The sequence below is a fragment of the Chelonoidis abingdonii genome, chromosome 26 (genome assembly GCF_003597395.2).
Source record: "Chelonoidis abingdonii isolate Lonesome George chromosome 26, CheloAbing_2.0, whole genome shotgun sequence".
In the NCBI taxonomy this organism is placed as follows: domain Eukaryota; kingdom Metazoa; phylum Chordata; order Testudines; family Testudinidae; genus Chelonoidis; species Chelonoidis abingdonii.
The window spans coordinates 2,788,550-2,802,087 of NC_133794.1; the positions used below are offsets into that span (position 1 = coordinate 2,788,550).

The window sequence follows — 13,538 nt, forward strand, 5'->3', positions numbered from 1 at the left end:
GTGCGACACCCTAGGCTTTGTACAGAGCCCTACATCAGTCGTGGGAAACTCATGGATAATAGTGATGTAGCTTCAATATGACTACTATTTCCATCTCAGGCTGGCATAGCACCTGAACTTCATTCTCCCTATGCTGGGTGAGATCAGGTCGTTTCCAGCGGCCTGTGATTTGGATTTCATAAGGGGCAGCGTCTTGTGGGGCATGCACAGATATCTGGCAAAGAGCTAAAGGAATTGACTGTATGGTTAATGAAAATGCAACAGCATGGAAGGCTGGCTGATTGGGGCTTGGAAGAGGGCGCCAGAGAAGCCAGTGATTGACTGGGCCATAGAGACTAAACTTCCTTCTTAATACCAAAAGGGGCCAGGCTGAGATACAATGATGGGGGGTCATATGGGGAAGTTTCCCCTGCCAGAGTCCATGTTGTGATTGTCCTGTGGCTAGAGAGGTTTCAGTGTCCTGGGCCTTTCAACGCACTAAACTATATAAAGAAACTGAATGGAAGCTTTTGAAACACTAAGAATACCTGAAGGGAGGCAATACAGCTTTGTGCCTTGGGCTCAGGAGGCCTGGGTTCAAATCCTGGCTTTGCTGCTGTTTTGCCATGCGATCTTCAGCACATCACTTCCCCTCTCTGTGCCTCAGTTTCCACTGTGTAAACTAGGGACCTCCTTTGTAGAGCTCTCTGAGAGCCAGGCATGAAAAGCACTAGGTGCTGCTATTAGAATAAGGACTGGAGCTCATTAATTTTTCTTGGCTTAATGAACTAGTTTTTATTTATTTAAAGATTTAGGGTCCAGACTCTGCTTTTCATGAAAATGATGTAAATCTGAAGCAACTCAGAATTTACACCAGTGTAACTGAGAACAGAATCTGGCCCAGATGGATGTGTTAAAGACTGTTTTCAGGCTCAAATTTAGTTTAACTGACACTGTTTTTTTCCCCCTGAACCTTCCAGGTAAAAACTGACCATAGGGACCTCCCAGAGAACCGCCAGGCCCGTAAGTCCATGGTGGCTGAAGCCTATCAGACCCAAGGAGGATCTAAAAATTATCTCCATCTGGCGGTCTCCTCTACTGAAATCAAACCTGGAGACAACTTACTTGTGAACTTCCATCTGAAAACTAGTAGCCAAAGTATTGTGGACAGGATCAGGTACTTCACCTACCTGGTAAGTGTTGTGCTCCAAGGTAGTAGGTTCTCCTTTTACATCCAGGCACTGAAGACTCCATAGTGACACAGAAGCAGGGCTTAAATTCTTATAGAGTATTTCCCAGAGTCCCCCACACCTCCCACCAGCAGCCTATAAAGACTCAAGGGAGGTTGAAAATATTTACCGGAGAGCTCCATCTAAATTTAAGCCCTGCATAGAAGCTTTATTACTCATGTCTACATGGCCTGGAGTAGCCACCCAGCACTGACTAAACCCCCAATGTCATCTTCTCAAGGCTGAACATAAACCGAGGATGGATTATCTGGGGACAGGAGTCTGCTTTAGTTTCTCCAAAGTCCCAATTGGGAAATTAGAGGAGACTCCCCAAACATTATTGTATTGCAATCAAAGTCTGAATCGGGGGGTAAGACAGATGCACATAGAAGGATGAACCCACAACAGGAGCAGATTTACTATGAAACAAACCGTGCAGTGGCATGGGGGGACCCCAAAATGCAGGACAACTATCTGACAACCTGCCCCGAGTCCCAGCCAGTGGCACAGCAGGGCTCAGGCAGGTAGGTTGCCTGCATGCCATGTCTGGTGGCCCCACACTGCTCCAGGAAGCAGCCAGCTGCTGGGACGTCTCTGCGTGCCGCTGGCAGGGGGTGGAGGCAGCTCCACACGCTGCCTCTGCCCTGGGCAGTGCATGGAGACCCGCTGCCCCCCTTCTCCTAAGGGGCACGCAGAGACGTGTCAGCAGCAGAGCTGAAGTGGCTTCCTGCCCGATCTACCTCTGCCCGATCTGCCTCCCTCCCTCCTGGAAGCAGCTGGCATGTCCCTGCAACCCCTGGTGTGGGGGGAGGGTGTCTCCGTGCTGATTCCACAGCTCCCATTGGCTGGGAACTGCAGCCAATGGGAGCTGCAGGGGCGGCGCCTGAGGGCAGCGGTGCACAGAGCTATCTTGGATAACACCCCCCCCCCTGCTTATCTGCTGCTGCTGGAAGTGTGTGTGTGCTGGTCGCTTTGAGAGCTGTGCCACCCCTCTACCCACCCCCCAACCCCCTGCCCCAGCCCAGATCCTGCACCCCGCACCCAAACTTCCTCCCAGAGCCTGCACCCCTCCTCCCACACCCCTGCCCCTGCCCAGAGCACACACCCCTTCCTGCACCCTCACCCCCTGCCACAATCAAGGTGCCTCACTTTATTTTCATTTACTTTCCATTACTTTATAATATAGGAGGAGGATGAAGAGAAAAAGAATGAAAAACAAGGGAGATAAGAGAATGTTCTTTTTCTTGGCTGGGTCCTGAAGAGGGGGCCCCGAAAATGAAGCCGCTCACAGGGCCCCACTAACGCTAAATCCATCACTGAACCACAGTCCTTTGCTCTAACCACTAGACCGCACTCCCATGCAGAACCAGAAGTAGAGTCCAGGGGTCCAGACTCCCAGGCCTTTGCTCCAACCAGTTCTTCGTCTAACCCATTCCAGTCATGAGGGATGGTCCTAAATTGGGTGATGCTTGCATTTGAGAGTCTGAAGAGTACCTGAATACCAGACCCTCCACACTTCAGAGCCAGGTCCCGCACTCCTCAACCAATTCCATCAACTCTAGATCTTAATGCATATCTGAAACATTCCAAGTCTCTTGGTCTTGTCCAGGTGCATGATGAGGTTCATTGTCCTTCACAACCCATGTCTCATGTTTCCCTGTTAGATCTTGAATAAAGGGAAGATCATTCGTGCTGGAAGACAGGCCAAGCAAGAGGGACAAAATCTGGTGACCATGTCCCTGCCCATCACTCCAGACCTCATCCCTTCATTCCGCATCGTGGCTTACTGTCAAATAGGAAATTCAGAGATTGTAGCAGACTCAGTCTGGGTGGACGTCCAGGACACCTGCATGGGAACGGTGGGTTGATTTTTCTCTCCGGTCCTCTGGGTCTAGGCCTGTTAATAGAAATTGACACTTGTCATAAAACCATCACTATTATCCACAATTTTCTTCTCGTTTCAAGGTTCAGACTTCTTTTTCCTCCTCTTTTAGCACAACGGAGACCAAGGCACCATTCGATCATGACTGGAGAGTCGAAACACACAAAAAGTCATTGTTAGGAATAATGGGACAGATTCAGCTCTCAGCGTCTCCTGGGTCAATAGCACAATTAAGAGATTCCTTAGAGATGCAATAGAAAGATAGATAGAAATTAAGGTCTATAAATAGATTCCTTTGGAATCTAGAATCAGCTTCAGATTTACTCTACATTTTTATGCTAAGAAAGGAAGTAAATGGCTTCCCTCTGCCATAAAACAACCCCCTTGCTTTGCCCTTTTCCAAATAGCTGGTGGTGAAAGGAGCCACTGAGGCAGACAACAGAATCCACAAGCCAGGGTCCTCAATGAAAATCAAAGTGGAAGGAGATGCTGGAGCGCGTGTCGGGCTGGTGGCCGTGGACAAGGGAGTCTATGTTCTGAACAAGAAACACAAGATTTCTCAGACAAAGGTAGGCCATGAAAACATCGGGACATTGGCTGTGACTGGTGGTGTTTTATGGGGTGGAAGATACTGAGCTGAGATTTTGTTTGGTAATAGCAAGAATTTTTTGCTTGTGAGCGAACTCCTTGGGGTGGGCTCTTCCTCAGACTCGATCAAAGCAGGGATGGGTCAGTTCAGTCCTTGAATGGGAGACTTTAAAGGAAACTCAGGGGGCTGCAAGAAGTAGTTTTGGTGATTCAGAAGGAGGTCTTCCTCCATAGGCATGGGAACGAGGCATGTGAGGGGTGCTGCAGCACCCCCAGATTTTACATGGAGTGAGGCTCCAGGCCTGGGGTCCCGGTAGCCAGCTCCGCACCCAGCCCCCTGCTCCTGGCCCTGTGCCAAGTGTCCCAGCTGCCAGCCCCGCACCCAGGGTTCCACATCTATCCCCAGCTGTGATCTCAGCCTCAGCCCCCTTATCCCGTCCCATGCCCCCGCTCCCGGAGCCATGGTCCTGCTCCCAGCCCCAGCTCTAGGGGTCAGCAGGGGGCATGGACAGGGAGGAAGGGGCACAGCTCCCCCACTCTAGAAGTGCTCCAGCACCACTGCCTTCCTCCCTCTGAGTCAGTTCTCATTCCAACACAATGCTAGAGGGGGCTGTTATCTTACCTGGTACGTCTACACAGCATTTGGAGCAAGTGGAAGCAAGCTTCCCAGCCCTAGTCGACACATGTAGATTAATGGAGCTCATGCTAGCGCTCTAAATATATAGACGGCGCCGAGGAAGGGGGGTGGGCTTCAGAGCCTGAGCTCCAGCCTAAGCCATCACTTCACAGCACTGCCTATGCGGCTATTTTCAGAGTGCTAACACATGCCCTGCTAGCTCAAGTCTGTCAACCTGCACCAGACACAAAACACTGTGTAGATAGAGCATTTTTAATCCATAGCATTCAAAGAGCAAAATCTAGTCTTCAGCAGCTAAAGTGCTTTGAGACCCTTCTGGCGGGGAGTCCAAAGGGACCAAGGGGAATTAGACCTCTGTGGGAGTCCAGGCCTATATAGGTACAAAATACCATGATTCATAATGATTTCCTATCATCTATGCCCACTTGTCACAGATCTGGGACTCTGTGGAGAAAAGCGACATTGGGTGCACACCTGGCAGTGGCAAGGACAATACGGGTGTGTTTGCAGATGCTGGACTGAGCCTGGAGACCAGCATTAAGATTTCAACACCTCCGAGATCAGGTATGACTGCATGGATCTGAAACTCCTTGCTTACCTCCCCATTCAGCAACTAGCTTCACAGACTGGCTGATCTCTGGGTGGCTCGAGGTATTGGTAACAGGGTTTCAAAACCGTCCACCGCCAAGTCTTTGTTCTCCTGCCCCAGGACAGTAGCAATTGAAAGCTGGCCTCTTGGTGGTCTGTGCTGTGATGGTTTCAATCTGCCTCCCAGTGGACAAGCATGCAGAGAAGGCGGTTTGGCCTAGAACAGGCCAAATCCGGACTACCAGATGCTTTTGAATGGACCCCGAAATCTTTTTATTTAGTCTGAGTCTGAACCCTGACTACACCTTGACCCAGAAATTGACTACCCCAACCTAGAGTTTAGAGGGTGACAGGGAATCAGGACTCCTGGGTTCTGTTCCCACCTCTTGGAGATAGTGAGATATGTTAAGATGGGTTGCAGTAGGATGCAGGATTCAGGAAGCCTAGATTCCATTTCTGACTCTGCCATTTGTGTGATTTTGGGGACATCTTTTCACCTCTGGGTGTCTCAGCTTTGCCACCTACCAACTGGGGATAATGATATTTGCCTTTGTAAAGTGTTTTGAGGTTCTTGGATGAATGGGGCATAGACGTGCAGTGTGTGATCGTTACATCACAAAAGCCATAACCACAATGGTCAGCTAAGTCTCAGCAGGGAGGCTAAGGGCTGGTTGGGTCACAAAGACTGAACTCCCCTCTGTCCAGAGCTTCATTTCGGTTTCTCATTTCTTTCTGCAGAGCCAGGGTGTCCCCAGCCAGCAAAACGCCGGCGTCGTTCCGTTCAGCTCGTTGAGTATAAGGCAAACAAAGGTAGGTACCAGTGAAACCGGGGAAAAGAATTGTCATCCCTGGTCAAACCATCTGTCCAGCAAGGCGGATATCCTGCTTCCCAAGAGTGACCAACATCTGACACTTTAGAGGAAGGCAAAATTCCCAATGCACCTGTCCCCCTAGTGCAGCATTTCTCAAACTGGGGTCCACGAGGATACTACAGAGGGTCCATGAGCCCCACTGATCAATTCCTTCCCCTCTCTCTCAGCACCTCCTGCACGCCGGGGAACAGCTGTTCAGCAGCATGCAGGATGCACTGGGAGGGAGGGGAAGGATTGAGGATGGGGTGTGCTCGGGGGAGGAGGCAGAAAGAATTGGGGGAAAGGAAAGGCAGGGATGGAGCAGGAGAGGGAAGAGGTGGGATGGGGTCTTGGGGGAAGGGGTGGAGTTGGGGTGGGGCCTGGGGCTGAGCAGGGGGTTTGGAGGACCATGAAAAATTTTAAATCAAAATGGGGGTCCTCGGGTTGCTAAAGTGTGAGAACCTCTGCCCTAGTGTATTGTTGTACTGGAGAGATGAGGACGATGCCTGGGTGACTCAGTGGAGCATGGTGCTCTCCGTAGTCAAGAATAGGGAAAGTGGAGCTGGATTAAGAAGGGAGATGAAAAGCTCAGTTTTAGTTGTGTTCAGATGCAGCTGTCTGCGTGATGCACTGGAACAGCAGGTGTAGGGGAACCTAGGCTGGTCTATTGTGCAGTCCAAGGAGGTGGATGAAGGTTTACGTGAAAATGAGGAAGGAATTTCATCATACTCCAGCACCCTTCTTCTGTTGCTTTTCGTGCTGCACGTCTCTCTTCTGTCCCTTCCCGGTGAGGATTACTCCAGCTTCGACTCTGGGCCAGATGTTCATTTGCATGAACCATTCAGTCAAAGTCATGGAGGGTGGTGAAGCACTGGAGTGGGTTACCTAGGGAGGTGGTGGATTCTCCTTCCTTAGAGGTTTTAAGTTCAGGCTTGACAAAGCCCTTGCTGGGATGATTTAGTTGGTGTTGGTCCTGCTTTGAGCAGGGGGTTGGACTAGAGGACCTCCTAAGGTCTCTTCCAACACTGATATCCTATGATTCTATGTCCATAGTGGACAACTCCCCTTGTGGATGGGAATTCCCCATTAAATCAGCAAAGGCACATTTTGTGCCAGCTCCCCGCTCCATCTCCAGTGTAGGCAGCTGCTCAGGGGGTGGGAAGGACAACAAGGCAGGGAAAGACTGAAAGGGGATGTTCTGCTTTCCCAATCCTCTTCTGGGGTAAGGCCCATAGGAACAATGGACCTAATGCTAGAAGCATAGGTTAGAAAAGCCCATAGGCTGCTGTATGTATCACTGGGAAAGATCCACTACAGAATGTGATGCACAAGAGGGGTATGTGAGACACACTGGTAGGTGGTGTGAGCATAAGGGTGTCTATGATGGAGTAACATACACTCTGTGCGGGCTGGGAGAAGGTGTAAATTTCACCTGCTGACTCTCTTCTGCCTTTTGTCCATCTCTACTAGAGAGCAAAAAGGACTGAGACATTGCGAGACCCAACAGGCTCAGTAGGAGAGACCTTGTGGTTTGTATATTTCAGCGGCAGAGTATCAGGACCAGGCAGTGAAAAAATGCTGCGAAGATGGGATGTACGAGAACCCCATGGGGCACAGTTGCGAGAAGCGGGCTGGGTACATCCTGGATACGGCCGAGTGCAAGAAGGCCTTCCTTGACTGCTGCAACTATATCAAAACTATACGGGACGAGCGGCAGCGGGAGCTCCACCTGGAACTGTCACGAAGCAAGTACCCAGGGTTTTAATATCACTCAGAGGAGGGACGGTGGAAGAATATTGGGCCACCTGCTCATGTTCACTGGGTGAGATCTGTGTCCCAGAGCATGGGCAGCTGGAAGAGGCTTGCCATATGCGGAATCAGCCAAAGAAGAAGAGCATGTCACTCTGGGATGTTGTGGCAGGGGAGAAGCAACCAAATGTGGGTGGCTGGCACCTTCTTCCATCTAGCGACCCAACTATGCTACAACCCCAGAACATGGTGGCATCAAAACATAATGGTTTATGCCACAATGTCACTGCCATCCTATTGAATCTCAGTGAAGGGCACTGAGGATTTCACAGCTCGGCTAACTACCTCTGATTTAACATCCCAGGTGACATTGATGAAGGGTTCTTACAAGATGAAGATATTACCTCGAGGAGCCACTTTCCAGAGAGTTGGTTATGGCAAGTGGAACAGCTGCCCCAGCTGCCAAACAGAGATGGGTAAGAGCGTGTAGCTCTGTGGTTCTCATGGGACCAGATCCACAGTGGGTGTAAGTCAGTAAAACTCTACTGACCTGGCCCATTCTTCCATGCTATATTTTTGCCCCAAAACAAAAGGCATGGCATAAGTGGGTCCAACCACTGCTGAAGTCCGTGTCTATAACTGGTTAGGATCTCAATGTCTGATCTCATTTAAGGGTGGATGAATTTGGGATTTAGACCCTTGGACTGAGAATGCCCATAAGACCTAGCTTCTTGCTTCTGTAAATTAAAACTCTGCCTCTCTCTCCTTGTAGAATTTCTTCCAAGACCTTGAATATTTTCCTGAAGGATTCCATCACTACCTGGGAGGTGCTGGCCGTGAGCCTCTCCGAGACCAAAGGTGAGGAACGCAGCCAGCTTGCTGAAGTGAGCCAATAGAAATTCGAATGGGGAAAAAGGGGCTCCAGGCAGCAAGGGACTTTAAAAACCTCACAGTGAGATGGAACAATCCAGGCGATAACCAATGGGTTTCGATATTAAAGCGTAAATCCCATTGATCCTGACCCGGGATCCTTTCCTACTGCAGGGATCTGTGTGGCTGACCCCTATGAGATAACAGTGATGAAAGACTTTTTCATCGACCTCCGGCTGCCTTACTCTGTAGTGAGGAATGAGCAGGTGGAGATCCGGGCTATTCTCTACAACTATCAGAATGACAAAATTAAGGTAAACTCGCATCTAGAATCTAGATATTGCATTGATAGTTACACTTCAGACAGGCCATTAAATACAGGAGTGCCCAACTCGAGATCTCCATGCCGTACAGAAAACTATGGCCCCAAGCTGCATGGGCAGTGGGTATAATAGTCCTGGGGAGGCTAAGCCCAAAACACAGTGCAGCCCATCCACGCTCCGCCCTGAGGCCCCGCTCCTGCATTCTGCTTTTCCCCCGGCCTCGCCCACACTGCTCCTTTTCCCACCCCCAGTCTGCCTCTTTCCCCAAAGCCACCCTGCCTGCCTCCCATGCTGCCTTTAATGGCTACTGGCCAGGATGGGTAAAGAATGGTGTCCCTAGCCTCTGTTTGTCAGAGGGTGGAGATGGATGGCAGGAGAGAGATCACTTGATCATTGCCTGTTAGCTTCACTTCCTCTGGGGCACCTGGCATTGGCTACTGTCGGTAGACAGGATACTGGGATGAATGGACCTTTGGTCTGACCCAGTATGGCCATTCTTATGTTCTTATGCTCCTCCACTTCCCCCATGACCTCCCAGCCCACCTCTCATGCCTCTTCACCCCCTCCCACACCCGCCACTTGCACTTCACCTAAAGAGGCAGAGAGGCGAGGAAGCAAAGAGAGGCATGAGCAGTGGGAGGGCCCTCAGGGGAGGGGGATGAGCAGGAGTGGGGTCTGGGGTGGAGTGGCAGTGGACAGGGCTGGCTCTGGCTGTTTTGCCGCCCCAAGCAAAAAAAAAAATGTGGGGAGACCGGAGTCAGGGTGCAAACTTTTGGCTAATGGGACTCCCTGCGCTGTAGATGTGCCCCGGGCAGTGGAGTGCGCACTCTGGCTAACAGGGGGGAGGGGGAGGGAGCAGGGGGGAAAGAAAGAAAGGGGGCAGCCAGGGCTTCCTTCAGCCAGGGCGCTTGCCACTCGGCCCCTCCCGCCGTGCTGCCTGCCAGAAGGGCTCCACGCTGCTCCGGTCGGCGGGGAGGGAAGGACACAGGCTGCTGGGGTTGCTGTGGACCTGGCACCGGCTGAGGCAGACGGAGCGCGCAGCCCACTCCCAGCAGGGCACTCCCCTCCTCCGTGCCGCTGAACCCTACAGGGTGGCCAGAGCGGTGAACAAAAAAAAAATAAAGAAAAAAAAAAGGGCAGCCATGCCACCCTAGCACTGGGCAGAATGCCACCCCGTAGACTCTTCTATCCCAAACACGAGCCTGGCAGTGGAGCATGGGTGGGGCCTTGGAGGAAGCAGGAGCGGAGCACAGTCTGGGTGGTGGTGGGTTCCCCTGCCACACACACACTTCTAGGGAGTTTCCAACGGTCAGGCCCCCACCCTTCCCCAACGCAAGAGTCATGCATCACCCATGGCAAGCTGATTCTGTCCTGAAATAAACACATTAAAATGATCAGGTCAAACAGAACCCATTCACAGTGTGTATTTACAGAAGGTTGTTCCCAAAATAAGGGAAGCTTGTTAGTCACCATCTGACTAAATGAGTTCACAGTTTCACTTCCAAATGGGACATATGTCTGTAATGTGGGCTTGAATGTCCTCTAGTGGTAGTTCTGAATATATGGACATGTTGGGTCAGACCAGTGGTACAGCTAAACCAGTACCCTGTCTTCTGACAGTGGCCAGTGCCAGGTGATTCAGAGGGAATGAACAGAACAGCATAATTATCGAGTGATCCCTCTCCTGTCATCCAGTCCCAGCTTCTGGCTGTCAGAGTTTTAGGACACCCATAGCATGGGTGTGCACCTGACTGTCATGGCTAATCCCATTGATGGACCTGTCCTCCATAAACTTAGCTAATTCTTTTCTGAACCCAATTATACTTTTGGATTTTACAAGATCCCCTGGCAACGAGTTCCGCAGGTTGATTGTGCAGTGCGTGAAGAAATACTTCCTTACATTTGTTTTAAATTTGCTGCCTATTAATTTTATTGAATGACCCCTGATTTCTGTGTTATGTGAAGGAGTAAATGACACTTCCTTATTCACTTTCCTCACACCATTCATAATTTTATAAATCTCTGTTATACCCTTCCCACAGTCATCTCTTTTCTAACATTAACATTCCTAGTCTTTTTAATCTCTCCTCATATGGAAGCTGTTTCATCCACTTTATCATTTTTGTTGCCCTTCTCTGTAGTTTTTCCAATTCTTTTATATGTTTTTTCAGATGGGGTGACCAGAACTGCAAGCAGTATTCAAGGTGTGGACGTACCATGGATTTATATGATTGGCATTATGATATTTTCGGTCTTATTATCTATCTAATTCCTAATAGATCTTAACATTCTGTTTGCTTTTTTGCCTGCTACTGCACATTGATCAGATATTTTCAGAGAACTCTCCACAATTACTCCAGGATCTCTCTCTGGACTGGAAACAACTAATTTAGACCCCTCATTTTATGCATATAGTTAGCATTATGTTTTCCAATGTGCATTACTTTGCACTTATCAACATTCTATTTCATCTGCCATTTTCTTGCCCAGTCATACTGTTTTGCAAGATCCCTTAGTAACTCTTCGCAGTCTGCTTTGGACTTAACTATCTTCAGTAAATTTGTATTGTCTGAAAACTTTGTCACCTCACTGTTTATCCCCTTTTGTGGATCATTTATGATGATGTTGAAGAGAACAGGTCCCCGTACAGATCCTTGGGAAACCCCGCTTTTACTTCTTGGCTGTGAAAACTGATCAATTATAGCTACCCTTTGTTTCCTATCTTTTAACCAGTTACTGATCCAGGAGAGGACCTTTCCTCTTATCCCATGACTCCTTGCTTTGCTCAAGAGCCTTTGGTCTGTGATCTTGTCAAAGCTTTTCTGAAAGTCCAAGTAAACTATATCCTCTAGATCACCCTTGTCCACATGCTTGCTGACATCCTCACCCCAGTGTCCCGATCTGTGAACAAATGTGGTACTTGGGTTTCTACAGGCTGCCAGTCTGGATCCTTTGGCTTCATTACACATCAACCAGTGCTTTTTAGCCTTGTTATAGGACTTCTTCTTGGAGAAATGCTGAGCACCTTAAGCTTGCTGGAGGCATTCAGCACCTGGCAGGATCGGACCCTCAGACCCCAACTAGCAAAGCAGCCATTTGTAACAGAGAGAACTGCTCCCCTCTGGTTACCGTATTTCTCTGGGTAAAAGCTGCCCCTGTGCTCTCTTCCCAGGTCCGAATGGAGCTGTTACACAATCCAGCTTTGTGCAGCGCATCCTCTTCCAAAAAGAAATACCGGCAGATCCTGGAAATTGAGCCCATGTCTTCCCGGGCAGTGCCGCTCGTGATCGTCCCACTGGAGCTAGGGCTGCACGACGTTGAGGTGAAAGCAGCTGTGTGGGACTCATACGTGTCCGATGGTGTGAAGAAGAAGCTGAAGGTCGTGGTACGTACTGGGTCACAGGCCCATTTTGTCTGGTCACAGGACAAGCAGCCGGTGGCCTGGCTAGGTTGTCTTTGGAATCTGGTCTTTACCTTACCTCTGAAGTTAGCACCTATGTCCTCTGCCCACTTCAGTGATCACAGTAGCTTTGTTAATGGCCTAGTTGCTGCACGTAACTCTGCAGAGTGTCCCATGGGAGACCCAAGCTCAGCTGCTAAGCCCCCTAGTGTCTTCCTTCTTGGACCAGCACCCTCAGGGGGCTCCATTTCTGCAGTAAAACTGTGGGAGGACGTTTTAAAGATATTCTCACACACTTCATGGAAAATGTTGCTGGTGTATCTCAAAAAATCATCTCATGAACCCTCACTGCACATGAAGGATGGTCCAGTGGTTAAAGTATTGACCTAGGGTATCGGAGACTTTGGTTTGATTCCCTCCTGTGCCACAGACTCCCTGTGTGACCTTGGGCAAGTCACTTAGTCTCTCTGCACTTCAATTACCATCGGTAAAATGGGAATGTTACTGCTGCCCTATGCCCCAGGGAGGTTCTAGCAATACATTCATGCAAGACTGTGAAGCACTCAGATACTACAGGGATGAGGGCTGTGATAAACCCTCCCAAACATCTTTAGGCTGGCCCTGTAACAGTGGTCTGATATTGGAGGACATGAGTCAGTTATATTTGAGAGCAATGTGGGTCCAGAAGTGCCAGAACTGACTCTTCCAGCTTGCCCGTGAAAATCAGTGCCATTTGGCCTCTTAACAGGAGACTTCACTTGGGGATCAGGGGTCCTTCACTGAGAACTGAAACAACATATAGCTGTGAGAACATCAATTCCTTACCCTGCCCAGTTCTAGGGGACTAATTCATTCCGGGTAAAGCTCCACTGAAGTCAGTAGATGTACACCAGGGTGGCATTTGGGGCTGTGAATGGGGTTTCCCCCTTTTCCTTCAAAGATGCAGCCAGACCAAAAGGAAACATTCTTTCTCTAGACCTGAGGGAGAGCTCTGTGAAGCTCAAAAGGCTTGTCCCTTCCACCAACAGAAGTTGGTCAATAAAAGATATTACCTGACCCCCCTGCCCTTGTCTCTCTCTCTTATCTTGGGATGGTGGGGGCAAGGGGCCATGGCTCTTCCACTTTTGCCATGGGCCCGGCCCCCAGCCCTTCCTCTCCCCCCCCAAGGCCCCGCCCCGTGGCCAGGCCAGAAGTTGGAGCCCGGCCCACAGAAGAGCGACCCAGGGAGCCTGGGCTTCCGTGGGGAGCCGCAGACCCTCCACCTGCCTGGGGGAGGGGCCGAGAGCAGCCCCTGGCCCATGTCCCCACCCCCTGGGGTCGGGGTAAGAGCTGCACAGGCAGCTGTGGGAAGCCACAGACCCTCCACCTGCCCTAGGAAGGGGACGTGGGCTGGGGGCTGCTCTTGGGCCCTCTGACCCTGGGCAGGGGGTGCACCCTGGGCT

General features: G+C 50.3%; 1 protein-coding gene across 1 annotated transcript in view; it reads left to right on the forward strand.

Annotated features, from left to right (window-relative positions):
* The window catches only part of LOC116830888 (venom factor-like), a 57,584-nt gene that overhangs the window by 15,130 nt on the left and 28,916 nt on the right, over positions 1 to 13,538 (forward strand). The window contains exons 12-21 of the mRNA XM_032790562.1: positions 960 to 1,172; positions 2,873 to 3,067; positions 3,498 to 3,659; positions 4,750 to 4,879; positions 5,642 to 5,713; positions 7,299 to 7,499; positions 7,868 to 7,979; positions 8,276 to 8,361; positions 8,548 to 8,687; positions 11,869 to 12,081. Of these exons, the coding sequence (XP_032646453.1) occupies positions 960 to 1,172; positions 2,873 to 3,067; positions 3,498 to 3,659; positions 4,750 to 4,879; positions 5,642 to 5,713; positions 7,299 to 7,499; positions 7,868 to 7,979; positions 8,276 to 8,361; positions 8,548 to 8,687; positions 11,869 to 12,081 (1,524 nt within the window). The remainder of the gene's footprint in view (positions 1 to 959; positions 1,173 to 2,872; positions 3,068 to 3,497; positions 3,660 to 4,749; positions 4,880 to 5,641; positions 5,714 to 7,298; positions 7,500 to 7,867; positions 7,980 to 8,275; positions 8,362 to 8,547; positions 8,688 to 11,868; positions 12,082 to 13,538) is intronic.